The 14,744-nt window shown below is 35.7% G+C and overlaps 4 protein-coding genes and 2 long non-coding RNA genes across 8 annotated transcripts; 4 read left to right on the top strand and 2 right to left on the bottom strand.

Moving 5' to 3' along the window:
- Nucleotides 1–282: 282 nt before the first annotated feature.
- LOC105952712 (uncharacterized) lies at nucleotides 283–5,073 on the top strand. 2 transcript variants are annotated; one of them, XR_016030698.1, is made up of 5 exons: nucleotides 293–424; nucleotides 1,725–2,437; nucleotides 2,515–4,305; nucleotides 4,724–4,749; nucleotides 4,819–5,073. It is a non-coding gene; the product is annotated as an uncharacterized LOC105952712 (long non-coding RNA). The 2 variants fall into 2 exon arrangements; XR_016030697.1 differs by lacking the exons at nucleotides 4,724–4,749; nucleotides 4,819–5,073 and having other exon boundaries at nucleotides 283–424; nucleotides 2,515–4,105.
- LOC105952719 (uncharacterized) lies at nucleotides 4,588–5,399 on the bottom strand. Its single transcript, XR_001172386.2, has 2 exons — nucleotides 5,258–5,399; nucleotides 4,588–5,046 (listed from the first exon to the last, which is right to left on the bottom strand). It is a non-coding gene; the product is annotated as an uncharacterized LOC105952719 (long non-coding RNA).
- On the top strand, nucleotides 5,229–8,371 carry LOC105952690 (protein LIFEGUARD 2). Its single transcript, XM_012976278.2, has 7 exons — nucleotides 5,229–5,632; nucleotides 5,751–5,864; nucleotides 6,171–6,328; nucleotides 6,440–7,420; nucleotides 7,499–7,612; nucleotides 7,707–7,864; nucleotides 8,024–8,371. The coding sequence occupies exons 1-4, from the start codon at nucleotides 5,380–5,382 to the stop codon at nucleotides 6,644–6,646; spliced, it is 732 nt and encodes a 243-aa protein (XP_012831732.2). The 5' UTR covers nucleotides 5,229–5,379; the 3' UTR covers nucleotides 6,647–7,420; nucleotides 7,499–7,612; nucleotides 7,707–7,864; nucleotides 8,024–8,371.
- Nucleotides 7,174–8,227, top strand: LOC148770888 (protein LIFEGUARD 4-like). Its single transcript, XM_088817410.1, has 4 exons — nucleotides 7,174–7,420; nucleotides 7,499–7,612; nucleotides 7,707–7,864; nucleotides 8,024–8,227. Exons 1-4 carry the CDS (start codon nucleotides 7,174–7,176, stop codon nucleotides 8,225–8,227), a joined length of 723 nt encoding a protein of 240 aa, XP_088673536.1.
- A 749-nt stretch (nucleotides 8,372–9,120) lies between the features above and the next one.
- On the top strand, nucleotides 9,121–11,448 carry LOC105952678 (vacuolar ATPase subunit F family protein). 2 transcript variants are annotated; one of them, XM_012976267.2, is made up of 5 exons: nucleotides 9,121–9,239; nucleotides 9,388–9,479; nucleotides 10,014–10,095; nucleotides 10,826–10,908; nucleotides 11,023–11,448. In XM_012976267.2, the coding sequence occupies exons 2-5, from the start codon at nucleotides 9,417–9,419 to the stop codon at nucleotides 11,185–11,187; spliced, it is 393 nt and encodes a 130-aa protein (XP_012831721.1). In that variant the 5' UTR covers nucleotides 9,121–9,239; nucleotides 9,388–9,416; the 3' UTR covers nucleotides 11,188–11,448. The 2 variants fall into 2 exon arrangements, with proteins under 2 accessions (XP_012831721.1, XP_012831716.1); XM_012976262.2 differs by having other exon boundaries at nucleotides 9,137–9,239; nucleotides 9,385–9,479.
- Nucleotides 11,449–11,742: 294 nt separating this feature from the next.
- On the bottom strand, nucleotides 11,743–14,743 carry LOC105952667 (Aldolase-type TIM barrel family protein). The gene is made up of 9 exons (XM_012976252.2): nucleotides 14,289–14,743; nucleotides 13,552–13,698; nucleotides 13,402–13,467; nucleotides 13,199–13,307; nucleotides 12,917–12,993; nucleotides 12,723–12,800; nucleotides 12,293–12,370; nucleotides 12,099–12,158; nucleotides 11,743–11,997 (listed from the first exon to the last, which is right to left on the bottom strand). Exons 1-9 carry the CDS (start codon nucleotides 14,469–14,471, stop codon nucleotides 11,863–11,865), a joined length of 933 nt encoding a protein of 310 aa, XP_012831706.1. The 5' UTR covers nucleotides 14,472–14,743; the 3' UTR covers nucleotides 11,743–11,862.
- Nucleotide 14,744: the final 1 nt, after the last annotated feature.

Consider the following 14,744-nt stretch of genomic DNA (forward strand, 5'->3'; position numbering starts at 1 on the left):
TAATAATAAATAAATCAGCGAAAATGATAAATGCAGGACTATAAATGCTGAATGCAGTTTGGCCGAAAATTGCACATAAGGGTAGTATAGTACCTTCGCTTCCCCAGGGGATATGTCAAAGGATGATTTGGGCTTCAGTTTATCCCTAGTTTATTTGGTGGCTAAGGGCGTATGTAAAATAACCCCTAAAAAAAATAGAACTTAACACGTGTGATAAAATAAATAAATAATAATAATTAGGAGTCTTTAAGTCAGAGTAGGAAACAGACCCCTAGTTCTACTAGGATTAGGAGACTCGTCTATATATAGCATGTTAGATTTCCCAGATTCACATTCCAAAAATATTTCCACAACAAATCCCAGAGAGAGAGAGAAGTCTGCAGATATGAGAGTTACGACGTCGTTCGGCTTCATCATGTTTTTGGTACGTACGTGCGTTCCTTTACTTCTTCCGTTCCTTTACTTCTTCTTCTGCTTGATTTCTTTTTCAATTGTTCGTTCGATCGATCGATCGAGTTTTTTCCTCTCTCGCACGCAATTTCGAAAATCCCGGACCCCGTGTTTAATTAAATCACAACCTTCAAATTCGAAACCCTAGCTTCGAAATTCCCTCCAAACAAACCCCCGCGCCGTATTTTATTCATTGAAACAAAAAGACCGCGAAAATATTTTCAAAATTCCGCACGAGTATCCCAAAACCAATTGTAGTTAATTTAAATTGCGATCTGTATGTTCATACTCTCCCATGGCTTAAACGAACTGATTCATTGAACTGCCTACTTTGCCCTCCCCTGAAATTAATCTCAATCCCCAGTGCTAAATCTATGCCTTCCTCCCCGCCCAGTCCATTGATTTGTGATCTGTTTCAGGATTTTTTCGATTCTGCAAAAGCGTATGTAAATCTTGTCCCAGTCTTTAGTTGTTTAGCTTATTTGGCAAGCCGAATACTTTAATCTTTCTCTTGTTTTACATGGTATCAGAGCCGAATACTTTAATCTTTCTCTTGTTTTACATGGTATCAGAGCCCAATACTTTAATCTTTCTCTCGTTTTACATGGTATCAGAGCCGAATACTTTAATCTTTCTCTTGTTTTACATGGTATCAGAGCCGAATACTTTAATCTTCCTTAATTTTGATATAACTCGTGATTGATGATGCATGTTCTTTTGTGATTTAGTGGCTGGGGTCAGTCTTAAGTTTCCTAAGTTCGTCTGTCTTCATGTCTTTTGTCTGTTCAATTTTTTTTTTAATTCTTTTATTATTTTAGTTTTTTTATTAGTTAAGTCTACTGGATAGAGTATATTCTACATGAAGTAATCTTTCTCTTGTTTTACATGGTATCAGAGCAGAATACTTAAATCTTCCTTAATTTTGATATTACTCTTGATTGATGATGCATGTTCTTTTTTGATTTAGTAGCTGGGGTCAGTCTTAAGTTTCCTAAGTTCGTCTGTCTTCATGTCTTTTGTCCGTTCAATTTTTTTTATTCTTTTATTATTTTAATTTTTTTATTAGTTAATTCTACTTGATACAGTATATTCTACATAAAATAATATTTGATTATGGTTTGTGTAAATTTAAATTATGCTCATTGTATATCTGGTTTTGAATATTCTATGTTCTTGCAATCTGTGAAAATAAAATTGATTAAGCTCTATTTGAATTCAATATCTAGCGGAATAATATGCCAAGATAGATTCAACCACGAAAATATAATTTGCAGGCCTTTGACAGAAAAAGCTGCCTGGCTCAAATGAGTGAAAGCTACCTACGAAGCGCGTACGGAAAAAGCTACCTACTTTGACGAGTGAAGAGCTAATCATGAGAAAAGCTGCCTCGAGAGATAGAGTGAGAGCTACCACGCTAATTAAGAATTTAGTGCAAATGGAAAAAGCTACCTACTCCGATGAGTGAATTAATGCTATTTATGAAAAAAAGCTACCGTCAAGGATAGAGTGAAAGCTACCGTCAGAAGCTTCGTGCGAAAGAGCTGCCGTGAGTCAGAGTGAAAGCTAACTGACTGGCTCAATCCACGTTATTAGATTTAACCATGAAAATATAATTTAGCGGCCTTTGACAGAAAGCAAAACAATCTGATTCAGATGACTTAAAGCTACCTACGAAGCGCGTACGGAAAAAGCTACCTACTTTGACGAGTGAAGAGCTAGTCATGAGAAAAAGCTGCCTCGAGAGATAGAGTGAGAGCTACCACGCTAATTAAGAATTTAGTGCAAATGGAAAAGCTACCTACTCCGATGAGTGAATGCTACTTATGAAAAAAAGCTACCGTCAAAGAGAGTGAAAGCTAACGTCAGAAGCTCCGTTGGAAAGAGCTTTCGTGAGTCAAGAGTGAAAGCTACTGACTGGCTAAATCCACGTTATGATTAATCACCATCCATTGCACTTTGGCCGATTGGTCGATTATGAAGTTATTAGGTTTGGGTGAACTTAAATTGTGCATGGTGTATATCTCGTTTTGAAAATAGATTCAACCATGAAAATATAATTTGCAGGCCTTTGACAGAAAAAGCTGCCTGGCTCAAACGAGTGAAAGCTACCCACGAAGTGCGTACGGAAAAAGCTACCTACTATGATGAGTGAAAAGCTATTCATGAGAAAAAGCTGCCTCGAGAGATAGAGTGAGAGCTACCACACTAATTAAGAATTTAGTGAAAATGGAAAAAGCTACCTACTCCGATGAGTGAATGCTACTTACGAAAAAAAGCTACCGTCAAAGATAGAGTGAAAGCTACCGTCAGAAGCTTCGTGCGAAAGAGCTACCGTGAGTCAGAGTGAAAGCTACTGACTGGCTCAATCCACGTTATTAGACTTAACCATGAAAATATAATTTAGAGGCCTTTGACAGAAAGAAAAGCAACCTGACTCAGATGACTTAAAGCTACCTACGAAGCGCGTATGGAAAAAGCTACCTACTTTGACGAGTGAAGTGCTAATCATGAGAAAAAGCTGCCTCGAGAGATAGAGTGAGAGCTACCACACTAATTAAGAATTTAGTGCAAATGGAAAAAGCTACCTACTCCAATGAGTGAATTAATGCTACTTATGAAAAAAAGCTACCGTCAAAGATAGAGTGAAAGCTAACATCAGAAGCTCCGTTGGAAAGAGCTTTCGTGAGTGAAAGCTACTGACCGGCTAAATCCACGTTATGATTAATCACCATCCATTGCACTTTGGCTGATTGGTCGATTATGAAGTTATTAGGTTTGGGTGAACTTAAATTGTGCATGTTGTATATCTCGTTTTGAAAATAGATTCAACCATGAAGGTATAATTTGGAGGCCTTTGACAGAAAAAGCTGCCTGGCTCAAATGAGTGAAAGCTACCCACGAAGTGTGTACGGAAAAAGCTACCTACTTTGATGAGTGAAAAGCTAGTCATGAGAAAAAGCTGCCTCGAGAGATAGAGTGAGAGCTACCACACTAATTAAGAATTTAGTGAAAATGGAAAAAGCTACCTACTCTGATGAGTGAATGCTACTTGTGAAAAAAAGCTACCGTCAAAGATAGAGTGAAAGCTACCGTCAGAAGCTCCGTGCGAAAGAGCTGCCGTGAGTCATAGTGAAAAAAAGCTAAATCCACGTTATTAGATTTAACCATGAAAATATAATTTAGAGGCCTTTGACAGAAAGAAAAGCAACCTGACTCAGATGACTAAAAGCTACACACGAAGCGCGTACGGAAAAAGCTACCTACTTCGATGAGTGAAGAGCTAATCATGAGAAAAAAGCTGCCTCGAGAGATAGAGTGAGAGCTACCACACTAATTAAGAATTTAGTGCAAATGGAAAAAGCTACCTACTCCGATGAGCAAATTAATGCTACTTGTGAAAAAAAAGCTACCGTCGAAGATTTTAGTGAAAGCTAACGTCAGAAGTTCCGTTGGGAAGAGCTGTCGTGAGTCAGAGTAAAAGCGACTGACTGGCTAAATCCACGTTATTAGATTTAATCATGAAAATATAATTTGGAGGCCTTTGACAGTAAGAAAAGCCGCAACCTGACTCAGATGAATGAAAGCTACCACGAAGTGCGTACGGAAAAAGCTACCTACTTTGATGAGTGAAGAGCTAGTCATGAGAAAAAGCTGCCTCGAGAGATAGAGTGAGAGCTACCACGCTAATTAAAAATTTAGTGCAAATGGAAAAAGCTACCTACTCCGATGAGTGAATGCTACTTATGAAAAAAAGCTACCGTCAAAGATAGAGTGAAAGCTACCGTCAGAAGCTCCGTGCGAAAGAGCTGTCGTGAGTCGGAGTGAAAGCTAAGCTATTGACTGGCCAAATCAACGGTATATTAATCACCATCCATTACACTTATGAATTTATCAATTTTGAGTTTATTTACAAACTAGTTAAAAAAAAATAAAAAAAATTCCCCACTTGATCTTGTAGAACCTTGATTATTTGAAACATAATGTACTAGCATTTTTCGTTTTAGCGTTTTCCTGATTAGAAAAAAAAAAAAAAAAAAAAAAAAAGGAATTATTAGGTCGGGTTCTGGTGCCGAACCCCTGATGAGCCCTGGCAGGGCGAAACCAAAAGATTCCAAAATTAAATTATGCTTAGACTGGTTCAATGAGGTAGCAAGAATTGCATTCTCTTGTTGGAGATTGATCGATAGTGCTTATCAATTTACATTTCGATCGAAAATAAATTATAACATCTCTTTGAATTTAAAGAAAACTGAAATTATATTCTTCCTTGCAGCAGTTCGGTTCGGTTGATGCCAAAAGGTGGTTTTCCCTAAACCTCGTTCATTCCTTTGCGTGTTGCGATAACATGTAACGCCGATTCATTACTAGGCATGCATGCAGGTGAGGCGATAATCCGATGACGATGCAGCTCCGCATTGGTTGGTAGATTGCTTCCACAAAATCGCCACAAAAAAAAATTGATTGAGGTGGTAAAGGCAGCCGCCGAACGCATTTCCACTCTCGATTATTGGTTCCACTCTCGATTATTGGTAAATTCCACGAATTCGAATCTGGTTCCAGCAAGTCGGGGACTCAAGTCTGGGAAAGCTGAGAAAACTGAAACCATATTCGTTACATGTTGATTTTAAAAAATAAAACAGAGCGCTAAAGGGGAACTAAAGAAAGAAATTGAACGAATCAGGTCTTTTTCTTCTTTATAATATTATATTATTAGTATTATAAACAATATTTATTTTCTTTTATAAAAAGAATAAAGAGAGTATGATCTAGAGAAGTCTGGAATTTGTGTTACGGTAAAGACACGTACTTTATATTTCCCACACACATCAAGAAGTTTCCGCCTGTCACTCAATATATAACTTGCCTCGCCGTTAAGCAATCACCCCAAAAAAAAACGCAATCTTTTTTCAGCAGAAGAGAGAGTTAACGATGTGGAATCAGCCTTACGGCGGCAAATATGACGTGGAATCCGGCGGCCGGCCCCTGTATCCGATGATGCTGGAGAGCCCGGAGCTCCGGTGGTCGTTCATTAGGAAAATATACACAATCGTTGCTATTCAATTGCTCTGCACAATTGCCGTGGGTGCTGTTGTCGTCACTGTTCATCCCATATCGCTTTTCTTTACCACCACTGGAGCTGGTTTGGCGCTTTACATCATCCTCATCATCACCCCATTTATCGGTACTATTTTTTTTTTATTTGTATTTATTTTTGAAAATTATTGTTGTTTGGTGAAATGGGTTTTTGGATTTTGTTGTGTTTTTTTTAACTTTTGGGTTTTTTTCATTTTTTTTTGCAGTTTTGTGCCCTTTGTATTACTATTACCAGAGGCACCCATGGAATTATTTCCTCCTCGGTATTTTCACTCTGTCTCTTGCTTTTTCTGTGGGGTTGACATGTGCCTTCACAAGTGGTAAGTGGTTCTCTCTGTTCTTGATTTTTTTAAGGTTTTTTTTTTTTTTTGTAACTGTCTGTTTTTTGGATCATGTTTTTGAATTTTGAATGAATATTTGTGGATTGTGATTTGTCCTGTTCTATTAGTTAATAATTCCCTTAAAGAAACTTGAGATGGACTTCTGTTGTCTGCTTATGACATGCAAGTTGTGTTTTGTGTCAATGGCATCCACTTGTTATTTTTTTTAATTATTATTATTAAAATGTTTGTTTCGATTTATTGATGATTGATTGATAGCGCGGGATGATTTGAATTTAATTGCAGGAAAAGTGATACTGGAATCCGTAATCTTAACTGCTGCAGTGGTGATAAGTCTGACCTTGTACACATTCTGGGCTGCAAAGAGAGGACACGACTTCAATTTCCTCGGACCCTTTCTCTTTGGCGCTCTTATGGTTCTCATGCTCTTCGCCATCATCCAGGTGCGTTTTCATTATTTAATATCAAATCGTCGTAATCGACTTTCAAGAATAAATACCCGATTGAAATATACATTAAAGCTGATTATCCATTTATACGATTTCTTGTTTCAGATTTTCTTCCCATTGGGTCGTATAAGCGTAATGATCTACGGCTGTTTGGCATCCATAATATTCTGTGGGTACATCGTTTACGACACTGATAATCTGATCAAACGATATACGTACGATCAGTACATTTGGGCTGCCGTTGCACTGTATTTGGATGTCATCAATCTCTTCCTTTCTTTGATGACCGTTTTCAGAGCTGCCGATAGTTAGATTAAACCGAGTTTGCTCGACTTTCTTCTCATCTGATACTACAATACTAGAATACTTTCTGTGTAAATAATTCTATCGACTCTTGAATATACCTGTATGAATTTAGGAAGACTTATTAATAATACTTTTTGTTCTTTTCGATGAATCAATAGCCGAAAGGTTCTTTTTTTCGTTAGAATGATCTGTTTTCTGCTAATGTGAAAATTTTAATTTTACTTTTTATATTTTTTTTGAAGTAGGACTCCGTTGTTCGTCAACATGGCGGCTTTCTTGCTAATATCATTTTTTTTTTATCTTTTGTATTTTGATAATTTTGTTTTCTTGCTTTTCATTTTAATAATTGCCAATTTGCATTATTTTTTTCTTTTCTATTTGAATTTCCAGCTGCTAGTTAGCAGCCTTTCATGGACTCTGCCTTCCCTATTGACTTGAATCTGTATATAGAACCCTTCTTTGTTACCTGATAATCTATCTGAAAAGGAAAAAATACAGTAGAAATACAGAACATCGTATTTTTCCTCCGAAGAATGTCGACCAGTCAGAAGGATGACGTGGAAGCTGGAAGCGATCTGCTTTACCCGTTAATGCAAGAAAGCCCAAATTTGAGATGGGCTTTCATCAGAAAAGTTTATTCAATACTCACTCTTCAACTTCTTGCAACTATTGGTTTTGCAGCCATGGTTGCAAATGTTCGCCCCGTTGCGGATTTCTTCGGCGCCACTCGCTTTGGAATGATCATCTATTTTGTTTCTATCATATTAGTTTCAACAACCGGTAAGGGGAAGCAAACTCATAAATTTTGTTTTTTTTATTTTTACAGTGACGGATTAACTTCTTTTTTTTGTGTTGCAGTTATATGTATGCTCTCCGTTTACCGTGACAAGCACCCGTTGAATTTCATCCTGCTCGGTATATTCACCTTGACTTTCGGTTTCGCCTTTGGCGTACTGGCCGCATTCACTAGTGGTTAGTAAAGGTTTTTATTCTTGTCGATTCATTCACCTATTCTAGATTAGCTCGAATATTAATATTTAGTACTAAATTCTTACGAGATACGCAGGAAGAATTATTATAGAGACATCGATAGCAACTACAGTGGTGGTTGTGTGTCTCACAGTATACACATTCTGGGCTGCAAAGAGAGGCCAGGATTTCTTTTTCCTCGTACCCTTCGTGTTGAGCATTGTAGTTATACTTATCATCTTCACCATATTTCAGGTTTGTGCGCGCGCGCGTGTGTGTGTATATATATATATATATATATATATATATATATATATATATATATTGCGTATTAGTTTGTGTGAGTGAGAGACACATTTGAGTGAGTAGTTATAACATTTAATTCTTGATTTTATTTTTTATATTCTTTTGCAGATATTCTTTCCTATGGGACGTATGTTTGATGTAGTATGCAGTGGTCTTAGTGTAATTTTATTTTGTGCGTACATAATATTCCATACTGCTATGTTGATTGAGCGAGATTCGTACGACGACTACATCTGGGCCTCGATTACTCTCTATTTAGATGTGCTAAATGTCTTTCTCAACCTGCTCTCTATTTTCGGACGTCGAAACTAGCTTAAAAAGTCTCCGATTTTTATTTTATTTTTTTAGTCTTTTGTTAGATTTGCGATTGTTTCTGTTCTGTAATAAACTATGATCACTTGATGATCAACTCGAAATGTGTACTAGTTACTAAAAATCCCAAGCAATTAACCTTTACTTGTGCATCTGTGCTGATATAAAGAATTTCGTATATATATATATTTTTTTTTCTTTCAATTTCTGAGAACCCAATTTCTCTGAAAATTAATCTCTCTCTCTCTCTCTCTCTCTCTCTCTCTCTCTCTCTCTCTCTCTCTCTCTCAGTATTATGTGATCAAAATACTGAAATAGTAAAATAACATTAAATTACTAATGACGTGTGAAATAAAATATCACAATAAATCAACACATTAATTTTAAATTTAAGTTGCAATTCCCAGTTCGGTAATGCAAATTATTGATATAAAATAAATCGATCATAGACAACAAAACGTTAGAAATCATGAAAATGATTTTACAAACAAATAGAGGGGCAAGAGTGTAATATTCACTTCTTCCGAGGGAGAAACGTAATATTGTAATCTATATTACATCTTACTTCGTTTTCTTTTATTTTTTATGATAAATTACACTTACATCCCTAAAGTATGTTAAAACAACTTTAAGGTCCGTGTAGTATCGGTAGTTACAATCTCTCCTGAAACAATATAAAGCTACGGCCAACATTTCTTAAATCCTTATTATTTTATATAAAAATTATAAATTTTCGTCTATGGTAGCATTAACGGCCCTGCGGGAGACAAATATAGTGCATATCGGTCGTCAGGACATGAAATATTGACTCCGGTAATTGTTTTAAAGGTGTGACTGTAATTATCAATACCACAGGGACTTTAACGCTAATTTAGCATACCTCAAGGGTGTAGGTGTAATTTACCCTTTTTTTTATTATTTATTTTTCCCTTTTATCTGTTCATTATTGCTGTTCAACTACGTTCTCAAATCTCTCTACCCCTCTCACGATCCGAACTCAATTTTCTAAAAGGTTTGATTGTTAACCTAGAACATGTTTTCCATAAATTCGATCGATCTTAGATTCAGATTTTATTATTTCACAGTGATCACAAGAAAAGTTTGCTGCGATTCGTTTTTGATTTGACTAATTGATATCGTTTTATTCGCTTCTTTAGCAGTTTAGCATTTGTTGGAGTTTACTGTATCAATGGCGAACAAACCTCAGATCCGCACTAACAGCTCTGCGATCATGGCCATGATCGCTGACGAGGTACCAATTTTAATCTTTTTATTCTGATTTTTCTTCCCCATTCTTTTTCAGGTGTTTTCAGTTTACATGGTTGATTAATTATATCACTGATTTATCGTTTTTATTATAATTCCCTTGTTAATTATACTTATTCTGAGGTTTTAGTTAGTGGTTGATTAGAGATTTATCCAAGAAAGTGGGTAATTTTCCATGTACTTTGGTAGCCTTATATGGGAGTAAAACATCACATTGCCAACACACACACACACACACACACACACACATACAGGGACATAAGGATTTATGGTAAATACAAGCTCGATGAATGCCAAAGAAACATAGAGTTGGTTCTTTTTTATTACTTTTACAATAAGAAAATAGAGCATTATGTAAACTGGCTGCCTTTTTTCCGATGATATTTATGTGAACTTATTTTTGTCTTTGTCTTTCGTGCAAAGAATGTTATGTAGAATTTGTGTTATTATTTGTCTGCAATTTTAGGCCTTTCTGGTTTACATCATGTTAAGTTTCGCTATTACGTACATGTTCATGTAGGACACAATCACCGGGTTTTTGCTTGCTGGAGTTGGTAATGTTGATTTGAGGAGGAAAACTAACTACCTCATTGTCGACTCAAGTACGTTTGATGCATACTCGCTTAGTCACTTTTATCAGAATATCTTTTGTTTCCACTTGCTGATGCAATTTCTGACTTCTCTTATATTTTTTACTTGTTTGTTTGTGGGGATGGAACATAAAATTTCAAAATGTATGTTACTAGATTAATGGAACATAAATTGAAAATTTCGTCGAGCGTTATGATTACGAATAAAAGATATGCTGTGCCAACAAAATCAAAATTTCTGAATATTGTAATAATTCAAACCTGTTCACTACAATTCTATGCCAAGTTGTGGTGTTCTTTCGTTCTATATTTCAAGTGTTCTGGTGTTGATAAGTACATAATTTCTGGTTGTTTCTGCTTGTTCCAAGTCTAGTTGTTTTGGCATTGTATATAGTTGTCCTTTTACATGAATGTATTGACACCTTCATCTTTAACAAATTGATTTTAGTGTAGCTTTTGAGGTTCAGGGCTATATTAGTCATTTTGTTTTTTCCTATTATATAGTGCCTTTTACCATTTAGCTTCTTCACAATTTGAATGTACCAAACACTCTAAGAGTCATATAATTAGCGATAGCGGTGGAAGACATGAAAATATGATAGTTAGGATATGTAAATAAATGATAGTTAGTTGCATTGCCAAAAAATCCCATACCGATGATAAAATTGTCTATAAACCGATATTTCTATTATGTCAACGTGCTTGCTAGTGGCTCATCGAAGATCTCTTCTATTTGGTTTAGAAACAACGGTGAAACAGATTGAAGAGGCATTCAAAGAATTCACCTCAAGAGAAGACATTGCAATAGTGCTAATCAGCCAATATGTAAGTTTTTTTAAACTTACTTTAGTTTACCCACTTTCTTATCCTATCTCGAGCACTATATAATTTGCCCCTTATATCGTTAGTAAGATTAACGTTGTTGCTATTTCACTTCAGGTTGCAAATATGATAAGGTTTCTAGTGGACAGCTACAACAAACCAATCCCAGCAATATTGGAGATCCCTTCCAAGGACCATCCTTATGATCCTGCACACGACTCTGTTCTTTCAAGAGTGAAGTACCTCTTCTCTGCCGAATCAGTTGCCGGTGATAGGCGTTGAAATCTTTCCGTAATTATTTTTATGTGTGACTGACTATTTGTTGCCTCGTTCCTTGATATGATCCCGTTTGTGTATTTTTAAGATGGCTATTACTTTTATTTCTTTTTTATATATTTATTGAAAGCGTTTTAAATGAAGCTTTGCCTTTTGGCGTTTCGCAAAAACAAGATATTTTGAGCCGGTCTGTAATTGGAAGATGAGTGATGGTATGTGTATCTTCAATAAGGGCAATGGATAATATCTTATTGACATTATTTTCAACTGCTTAGATGCATATCGGCTGATATCTGTAGTCGTCGTATTCATGTTCTCTTTACGCTATTCTCTTTGCAGCCAAATTCAGTTACATTTTCGGGATAAATTTTCAACTTTTATCTTGCAAAAAAAATCTCTTACAAAAAGAACTTGCAAATACAAATAATCTTCGTTTACGGTGTCGGATTATAATTGTGAAGAAGCTATATGGTAAAAGGCACTGTATAATAGGAAAAAACAAAATCACTAATATAGAATGAGAAGAGTGGTGCTAAATTAACTCCAAAAATGCAATTTAAGTTAAAAAAGGAACAACAAAACATCATTATTGAACAAAAAAAATTCAATATTTATTCCAAAAAACATCAAATAATGCAGATTTTTATCCAAAGTGCAAAGAAACCGAGGAAAACCATTTTATCATAACAAAGCAGATTTTAAGCTTCTGGTGAAGGCTTCAAGTTCTTTCAATCCTTCTTCAGGTGATTTTGCGTCACCCAATATTTTGACCATTGCACTACCGACAATCACACCATCTGCTCCCCAACCAGCCACCTGAAACGAGTGCCACATAAATATGTTACAAAACACACACACACGACACATATTAAATGCCTACAAACGTAAAATATGCGAATATTATGTTAAACACGGACCTGTTTAACATGCTCGGGTGTTGATATGCCGAAACCAACTGCTACTGGCTTATCTGATGCCTGTCATTCAAAAATGAAGAAGAAGAGGTATTACTAAATAATTTAATGTTCACAATATATACTGACAGCAGTAGAAGGTACTAAAGATATATTACAGTTGGGAGTGAAAGTGGTGAGATTATAAACATATTTACCTCCTTAATCTCCTGTAGGAGAGATTGAACCTTTTCACTGACAGATGCTCTTGCTCCGGTGACTCCAATCGAGCTCACCTATTGATAGATTAAAAAAAAAGGAGAAATAAATCAGCTTACATAAATGTTAAAAATATTATTATCTGATATTGTCTGATATTGAGAGCTATTTTTTTTATTTTAGGAACTGATTTGATTTGGCGCAACCTGTTCTCAAATTTTACAGAGCAGAAGCTCGTCAAGCTAAAACATTAGCAGAAATGATTTTCAACAATAATGCGTTGACAATAAAGTGGTCACATGCTTTACATAAAATTGTCGAATAAATTCAGGAATTGGCAAGTAATAGCTAATTCTCTTATTGAAGAAAAATATTTACGCATTCACATATAAGCCCTGTTTCAGGGAGGAAAAAAAATAGGAATCTTACAAGGTAGACAAATCCTTCTGAAACTTCAACAATGGCTTTCATTCGTGCTGTCGGGGTAGTGGGTGTGGTGAGCAGCACCTGTAATTGCACGTTATATAATGGATCAAGAGACTAGCGAAACATATTCCGGCAAATAGTGAAAAATGGATTTCAATAAATCAAGCTAGGAATTAAATCGTTATTGGAAAGCCAACCAGTTCGATATTTTTCTTAATAGCTTCTTTTCTCAAAATCTCAGTCTCCTCTAGAGGCACGTCTGGCACAACAAGTCCTGAAAAGAATCAACTTTTATCAAAATTAGATAGCACAACTATTGAAATAATAAAAAGGGAAAAACACTAATATTGTGGCATTAATCAATCAAGTTGATAAGCAGAGTAGCACTACAGTCGTGGTAGGCTTAGCATCTATCGGATTCTTCTTCTTTTTATTCATCAAACAAACTGTAAAAGTATGAAGTGTTGAAGGACAATTACCATGGACTCCAGTATCATTCAAAATAGTCATGAAATTCTCCACGCCACGTTTGAGTATCGGGTTATAATACGAAAATAGTGCAACCGGACAAGATAATTCAGGCACCACCTTCGAAGAAACAAAAAAAGAACGTCATACTAAGAAGCACCAGGTGGAAATTACATAACCAAAAGATTAGATAAAAGAAGTAACAGCAACTTACTTCCTTCAACATTGCAATGATCTTATCGAAGTTGGTTCCTCTGGCTAACGACCGTGTGGCAGCAGCCTGTGAAAATAAAACAATAATTAAATGAATTAGTTAAAGAAATAATATACTAGAATTAAATACACTTTGTACACATTTTCAAACCTGGATAACAGGACCATCAGCCAAAGGGTCTGAATAAGGCATCCCTAATTCAATAATGTCTGAGCCGCATAAATCGAGGACCTTCAATGCTTCTGCAGTTGTTGAAAGGTTGGGGTCGCCAGCTGTGATATATGGAATGAATGCCACCTTTTACACACACACACACACACACACACACACACACACACAAACAAAACAAAATGATTATAAATCTGAATATTTGAGAAAAAGATACATTAATTCATTCTTGAAAAACTATCGATCAACTATTTTTCATCGGAATTCCATCATGATTAGTTGTAAGACAGCATATATGCATCAAAATATGTCACTGTGAAACATTGCAGCTAAAAATCGCATCGAGATGAATTGCATTTCCTGGTTAAAACGGCAAAATAGCAAAGCCAATATCGGTCCGAGATCGATTTACATAATATGTGTTACAGTCATTCAGTGACTAAATTGATAGCATGACACAGAATAAAAAGGCATTGCATTTCCATAAAAACAAGAACATCTAAAAAAGCATAATTGAGAAACAGGCCACTGAATTCGGAAAGCCACTAAGAAACCCTATCAACAAAGAGTTTCATTGAGCCCCATTTGAAAATTCACGGAGGCAATCAACAACAAAACGACAGCGCATCCATTAACAGGTTCAATAAAATCAATTGAAGATAAAATTAATTAATAAAATAGAAATGGATAAGGGAAAAAAAAAATCTGAAAAACCTTACTTTTCCTTGTTGTTTCAATCTGGAGAAAGTTTCGGCAAGGCCAACAGTCGGGGCGGCGGTGGCGAGGGAGGCCATGATTGGCTTGAATTTGAAAGATGTGTTTGTTGTAGAAGAACGGCGTTCGGGTAAACTGTAGCTGGTTTTCAGTTGGAGGAAGCAAGTTGCCTTGAGCGCAGCGGCCATTAAAAAGCTCTTATTTCACTGTAATGTGTATATGTGTGTGTATTGTGATGGAGGTGATGAAAAGGGTTTTCCGGCTGCAGCAATAAAATACTACTTTCTCATTTGTCTTTTTATTTTGCATTAAAAATAGGATTTAAAATTGAACGAGAATTTTGTTATTTCCATCGATTTCGATTCAAGATTAAATAAAATTTGAATTTGGAATAATATTATTTTCAATTTGGGAATTCAAATTTTTTTTTTTCTGATTTTCTTTTTCTCCAAACACTATAA

The sequence above is a fragment of the Erythranthe guttata genome, chromosome 4 (genome assembly GCF_056151865.1).
Source record: "Erythranthe guttata isolate IM_541 chromosome 4, IM_541, whole genome shotgun sequence".
NCBI lineage: Eukaryota > Viridiplantae > Streptophyta > Magnoliopsida > Lamiales > Phrymaceae > Erythranthe > Erythranthe guttata.

Coding starts and splice junctions, on each gene's coding strand:
- LOC105952690 (XM_012976278.2), top strand. CDS start 5,380: ATGTGGAATCAGCCTTACGGCGGCAAATATGACGTGGAATCCGGCGGC. Junction 5,865..6,170: donor GACATGTGCCTTCACAAGTG/GTAAGTGGTTCT, acceptor ATTTAATTGCAG/GAAAAGTGATACTGGAATCC. Junction 6,329..6,439: donor TGCTCTTCGCCATCATCCAG/GTGCGTTTTCAT, acceptor TTCTTGTTTCAG/ATTTTCTTCCCATTGGGTCG.
- LOC148770888 (XM_088817410.1), top strand. CDS start 7,174: ATGTCGACCAGTCAGAAGGATGACGTGGAAGCTGGAAGCGATCTGCTT. Junction 7,421..7,498: donor CATATTAGTTTCAACAACCG/GTAAGGGGAAGC, acceptor TTTGTGTTGCAG/TTATATGTATGCTCTCCGTT. Junction 7,613..7,706: donor ACTGGCCGCATTCACTAGTG/GTTAGTAAAGGT, acceptor CGAGATACGCAG/GAAGAATTATTATAGAGACA.
- LOC105952678 (XM_012976267.2), top strand. CDS start 9,417: ATGGCGAACAAACCTCAGATCCGCACTAACAGCTCTGCGATCATGGCC. Junction 10,096..10,825: donor CTACCTCATTGTCGACTCAA/GTACGTTTGATG, acceptor TATTTGGTTTAG/AAACAACGGTGAAACAGATT. Junction 10,909..11,022: donor TAGTGCTAATCAGCCAATAT/GTAAGTTTTTTT, acceptor ATTTCACTTCAG/GTTGCAAATATGATAAGGTT.
- LOC105952667 (XM_012976252.2), bottom strand. CDS start 14,471: ATGGCCGCTGCGCTCAAGGCAACTTGCTTCCTCCAACTGAAAACCAGC. Junction 13,468..13,551: donor CTGATGGTCCTGTTATCCAG/GTTTGAAAATGT, acceptor TTATTTTCACAG/GCTGCTGCCACACGGTCGTT. Junction 11,998..12,098: donor CACCCGAGCATGTTAAACAG/GTCCGTGTTTAA, acceptor CACTCGTTTCAG/GTGGCTGGTTGGGGAGCAGA.